Here is a 6,000-nt window from a genome sequence, read left to right as displayed (position 1 = left end):
GATAAAAGTCTTTGACAAAAATTGTGGGTAGTTATTGTTCCACTGAAGCTATCAGATTAAAGCTATTTTAGATACAAATGTGCATAAACATCTTTTTTCTCCTTTTTACCTTATTTGTACAAGAATGCTGGAAACTCTCCAAGTATGTTGCTGCTATGTTTTACTATTTTGCATGAAAGGTTTTTTGGATCTGCTGCTTTGTCACATGTGACTGAAAAAGTGAAAGGTTAAACTCCAAAAGGGACGCTTACTTGTAAAATGTACATGCATGTTTATGTCAGTGCCTCCAAACGTATATTTTTCAATGACATTTCTCAAATTTTTCAATGTATTGTTAAGTAGTGGATAGTTTGTCACCTCAAACTTCTTAATATTATCTATCACAACCCCAAAAGGTTTGGAGTAACTTGATTTCATGATCTCCAACACTTACAGTGCAAGAACAATTTAAGGATGAGCTTGGTGATATTCTATATTTCTGTCAACAAATTCCATGAAAAGAACAAACCCAACAATGAGTTAGCCCATTGTCTATGCTCTCTGAGTGTCCTACCTTGACATAAATCTTCAAAAACATGTCTCAAATACATGGTATCATTTTTTAAAAGGCTAAATAATTTCCTAAAACAGCTGGGCATTGTGGTTTTTAGCAAGCATTACTCAAACAGGAGTAAACAGTGTCTTGGTTGGGGATTATTTTCAGTCTCAGTGTGCTACAGTAGGAAGTTATGATGGTGTATGTCAATCGAATTAAAAGAAATTACAATGCACATGTTCATCATAAGGAACATGTCACCTGGTACATTATATACATCATTGATGTGTGTTTAGCAACAATAGAGCTCTATGGCACAGAGGAATAAGCTTTATCAGGCTTTGATACACAAACAGCACTTGTTAGTTGGATTAATTCATTGTTGGTTTTGGTCTTTTCATGGGATTTGTTAAATGTCTGGACTCTGTTGTGCCTTAACTTATAGATGTACCACCAAGATAGATGTAGATGTACAATGATAATTGAATGTGGCAAGTGTACCTGGCCTTCTCCATGGTGTCCTTGCCCAGGTAGATATACCAGTAGACAAGGTTGAAGAGGGCGAAGCCCAGGGGGAAGAGGATGCGGGCGTACGCGTCGATGGGGCTGGTGCCGGCCAGTTGCGGGATCTGGGGAAAAGCTGAGCCCTGCTGGAGGAAAATCGGCAGCGGCGGACCCTCCCCTGCCTCACTGCGACACACCGAGTGGTTTCTCCTCCTCGGGCCTTCCTGAGGGCTGCTGTCCATCTGGTGGGAAGGGGTGGGGGGTGGTGTGATTTGGAGGAATGGCAGAAACAGGTGAGATCTGATAAGTTTGTGTTGATCAGAGAGAGAAAAATAGTGAAAAGTGTGGAATGAAATAATAAAATTAGGTGACTATTGAGCCAGCGATTGCATGTATGGTGATTTTAACATGCTGGTGTCATGTATACTAGGCTGTAAGTAATGTTTGTACCCATGAGCGCTTTCTCTCAATGACATGCCAACATCCCTATAGAACGCAGCAGGTAGTTTGCTGTGGATGCCCATAGGATGGTGAGGAGATTATGCAGAGAAGAGTGCTGGAGTTGTTCTCTGTTCTCACACTGAGGCTATTTTTAAAGCATCTAACCATGAGCCCTACACGTGAGACAGATCCCAGGAGGACGCTGTGGTGGCTTACTGTATTAGCATAAAGCATATAGCCAGAGATGAGAGCACTACAACGGCACATATTACTATTTAATGTGTAGTGTGCCCTGAATGGGAAGAATGGAAGAGGCAGGGTGACTACTTGGAAATGCATAGGAAAAGACCTCCTATCTGAGGCAGGATTTCTCTCTCTAAATCTGAGTGTGAAGCTGTTGGCTCTTTGTTCATCATTAACATCACTGCATCAAACTCTGCAACACTGAGGAGACTCTGTATCTCCATTCACCATCAACATCGGCTATGTAAATGTATCTGAGATGCCATAGGATATAAATCAAACCCCTTCTTCAAGTGATAGCAAAAGCTGATGTTGCTGAATAGGTCGCTATCATACATGCTCTCAATTAATTAACCTGGAAGTTAACAAATTGCACCAATTATTCTATAGTTAGTCCTTTTAGCAGCATATCTTGCTGTATATATGTATATTTATCCCTGTTCATACCCTGGAAACCAGTGAAATAGTGGGGTTTTTTCTGTTTTCTGAAGACTTTCTATCAGTGCAGCACAGTCCAGTAAGAAAAATAGAAAAATGAAGAACAGAAAAAAACATGTGAACTGTTCAGATAAGAAACCAAATTCAAAGCTTTATTTTTTTACATTTTTACCCTAGAATATACAGTATCTTGGTCTTTCTATGTGCTTTTTATGTAAAAAATAATAAGCCTATTCATTAGATTCCTTACACTTCTACTCTTACAGTTTTCATGTACTAATATTCTACAATTTGCTATTGTTTTATATAATGAATGACTTGAACACAAAAGGTCAAAGTTTTTGTATGTGCAAACCTAAATTATAAAACTTTATACTTGTGATTAAGATTCTACAAGAATTTATGTAAAATGGGGCAAGGGGCATTGAATGAAAACTACAGTGTGCTCTCAGGTTATCTGTTGCACTTATTTAAGTGATGACAATGTGATTCATTGTGAATTTATCTTACATTATCGACATAAAGTCAGCTGCTTACCGAAACTGTGTCTTCATCGTCGCTGCCAGAAGCCAACATTTCAAGCCTGTCTTGTCTGGCTTTCAGTTTCTTCAGACGGTTGGCCTGCAGTGTGGCAAAGTAGTTCACCGCTGCAAATTCGACAAGAGCTGACGCCACAAAGGCAAAACACACTGCAATGAACCAATCCATGGCTGTGGCATAGGCCACTTTAGGAAGTGACTGCCGGGCGCTGATGCTCAAGGTGGTCATGGTCAGTACTGTGGTGATGCCTGGAGGAAGACATTTGGCTACTTATAAAACACACATGTACATGGATATACACACACATATCACAGATGTATTATATCAAGCATGATTAGTACATATTAATTAGTGGGGAGAGGGGATATACCAGCAACTGTGCGAGCAGGGACAGACTCCTTGTTGATCCAGAAAGAGACTTGTGACAGAACGACAACCATGATAAGGGGAATGTATGTCTGTATGAGGTAGTATCCCAGCTTCCTCTGGAGGTGGAAATGGACCACCTGCACAGAGTAGTGACCTGCAAGATAAACAGCACGTGTGAAGAGAGCAACCCCGAGGGACAGAGCAGGGTAACGCAGAACGTATGCCCTTGCCTGCCCTTGAAACAGAGGAGCTGCTGAGGAACACATACTGTAGATGTATTGCTGCTGTTAGAACTGGAATAGCCCACAATCTGTAAGATAGCACAGGAGAGACAAGAGGGGAAGAGGAGAGGAAGGAAGAGAGCAGGACAAGAGGGAAAGAGGAGGAAGCACAGCAGACATTTGGAAGTGGGATAAAGTCAAAAGGAGGAGGAGGAGGAAGGAGCGAGTGAGGAGGGGGCAGGAGGAGAGCATGCAGTGTCACTATGCGTAACACTGCCCTGCTCTGTCTAAACACATGCATGCAGACATTCACAGACCAAAAAACATGCTGCATCATGCACACATACATATAGAGGTTCTCTTTCTCTCTTTTTCTGTTTGCTAAATGGGTATCATCGCTACGTTTTGGAGCCTGCCTCATCCATTTCCTCTCTATTCCAGGAATCAGCTGGGTTCACAGCAGGGGGGCACTTCTCCTTCTTCTGGGTAAAAGAGAAGATGCACACACATACACACACACTCACACACTACTCCATCCTTCCTCTCTGTTGGTGCATTCACTGGGCTTTAAACCCTATAGTTCTTTTTTAAGGCACACCGTACGCATTAGGGCCTGACCACTTAAGCATCTTAGATGGCTGCTCAAGGAAGTCTTTGCTTTTATGTCGGCTCTACTGTGGGGGAGTAATGGACACTAGTGCAGAGTTTAAAGAGACTAATTTCTAAATCTACACTCAGATTCATCAGCTCATGACAAAATTGTGTAATAACATTTTTAAGTGCAGGTATGACTGCATGATGTATGACGTGTTTGCTTTGACTGGGATGACTGACTGTATAGCGTTACCTGTGTTTGCTTTGAAAATCTCACTGGACAAAGTTTGTCCCACCAGATCATACTGCAGAAGACTCATGGACTCCTTGGGACAGTCGACAGATGCTGTTAACCCCTTCCTCCAGGTGAACATAATTTCACTGTTGGTGTATGCATCTGAAAATGCAAAGGCATTTAGGAAAATCCCCCTCAAGTCACATTTATGAATCTGGACATTCCTTCCTTCCCTCTGTTTGTGATACAAATCTGATGTACTCACAGCTTCCAAACCTGAGAGGGCAGGAGTGACCGTCCATGGGGAAGTCCATTAGCCTCATTGGACACTCTGCACTAATTGTCAGTCTGACAGTGAGAGGACAAACAGAGATCAGTCCACAATTTGTGTCCACAAAAAGAAAGCCTCATAAAAATAACAAGAAATATAGAATGTAAGATCACCTCATAGTGTAGAGGACAGTCCCATTCTGCATGATGCGGAAAAGCTTGTTGGGTGTAGTCATGTTATGGGAAATTGACTTCTTGGAGTTTCGGAAGAAAGTGTCTGGTGTCCAGATCTTGTCTACCATGCGGTTGTTCAGCCGTAGGATTTCAGTGGGACCTTCAAATTTCAGCCGCTCATCAACCCACATCTGACGGAAGAACATGTCCATGGTGTACTCCTGATATGTGAACAGAACATGTTAGTAAACGGTAATAGACCTTAAGTTCTACAAACCTACAACGCAAAGTTCTCACTGTCAATGTAGATCTTTGCCCACTCACGCAGTCACCTTCATTCACCAGCATGCATAATGCTGGAGAGCCATTTCAACTTTCTGCTGCCAATCCACTGCAGTGGAAGGTGAGGAGAGATGATGAGCCAATGATGGATGCCACTCATCCCAGATAATCATTAATCAATCCATTCAGCCATTCGCTCTGTCTGACATGTTGTCATATTGATTTAGAGACCATCAATAATGGAGTTATAGGGCTGGTCAAACAGATTAAAGCTCATTAGATGGTCTCATGGCAGATTGCCCACAAGGCAGGCATTCAGTAGTCACTGAAGCACTGTTATCTCCCACAGTCAGCACATACACATTTACTTGGGGAAGTAGCATCTTACCATCTCAACATCTGAAACAGGTCCAAAACTGGTGACAAAGATATCTGTTTTCACCTCTGTAACACCACCTGCAACAGTAATTAACAATGCACACAATAACAAAAGTTGCACAAAATAGTCTGCAACAAAGCACTTAATTTATCTTAAATATGTACGGCTTTGGGAGCAAGGCTTTAGGGTATGAAGTCTGAATTACCTCCAGATCCAGGTCGCAGTCTGTTGTCATAACCATCCAAAAGTCGGTCCAAAATGCGAGTGATGTTGTCCGAGTAAACCTTCTCATTTCCAAACACATTACCTAAACTGCAAGAGGAAAAAAAAGATTTTTAACTCTTCAGCTAATTGTGTTTTGACCTATGTTTGAGCAGAGGGAGAAGACTTACCTTATCCAATAGATAAACGTAAGTAAACAACACAGTGACAGGATGGCCATCTTTGGCAGCAGCTATCTCCAAATTTCCAGTCAACTCTCTGAGCAACTCATACTTCATAAAACAGCATGTGAGAGGAGGTAAAAACAAGTAGCGCAAAGGTCTTTCTTAGTGTCGTTAAAGTGACTGGCAGGTATGCATGAGAGCACAAGAGCACCAAGGCAGGAGCAGTAATCTAATTAACAGATTAGTAAATCCACTCCATTTTTAGACAAACAGTGTATTCTTTAGGTTTCTGTTTTAAGCAAATGTATGTATGTAATTAAAACACAAACAAAAAATGAAATCAATGCAACATAACAAATACAACAATGATAAAATGTCAGAGAGAAAAG

The 6,000-nt window shown here is 41.4% G+C and overlaps 1 protein-coding gene across 1 annotated transcript in view; it reads right to left on the bottom strand.

Annotated features, from left to right (window-relative positions):
• Positions 1–5,993, bottom strand: part of gabra6a (gamma-aminobutyric acid type A receptor subunit alpha6a) — a 7,465-nt gene extending 1,472 nt beyond the window's left edge. The window contains exons 1-9 of the mRNA XM_067599022.1: positions 5,618–5,993; positions 5,431–5,537; positions 5,235–5,302; positions 4,565–4,785; positions 4,386–4,468; positions 4,139–4,282; positions 3,072–3,224; positions 2,699–2,949; positions 1,037–1,281 (exon numbers count right to left, since the gene is read on the bottom strand). Of these exons, the coding sequence (XP_067455123.1) occupies positions 1,037–1,281; positions 2,699–2,949; positions 3,072–3,224; positions 4,139–4,282; positions 4,386–4,468; positions 4,565–4,785; positions 5,235–5,302; positions 5,431–5,537; positions 5,618–5,667 (1,322 nt within the window). The 5' untranslated portion in view covers positions 5,668–5,993. The remainder of the gene's footprint in view (positions 1–1,036; positions 1,282–2,698; positions 2,950–3,071; positions 3,225–4,138; positions 4,283–4,385; positions 4,469–4,564; positions 4,786–5,234; positions 5,303–5,430; positions 5,538–5,617) is intronic.
• Between the last annotated feature and the right edge of the window lie 7 nt (positions 5,994–6,000).

This window comes from Thunnus thynnus, chromosome 9 (assembly GCF_963924715.1).
Source record: "Thunnus thynnus chromosome 9, fThuThy2.1, whole genome shotgun sequence".
NCBI classification, from domain to species: domain Eukaryota; kingdom Metazoa; phylum Chordata; class Actinopteri; order Scombriformes; family Scombridae; genus Thunnus; species Thunnus thynnus.
Note: the sequence above shows the minus strand (reverse complement) of the source record. Positions and strands in the feature narration are given on the sequence as shown.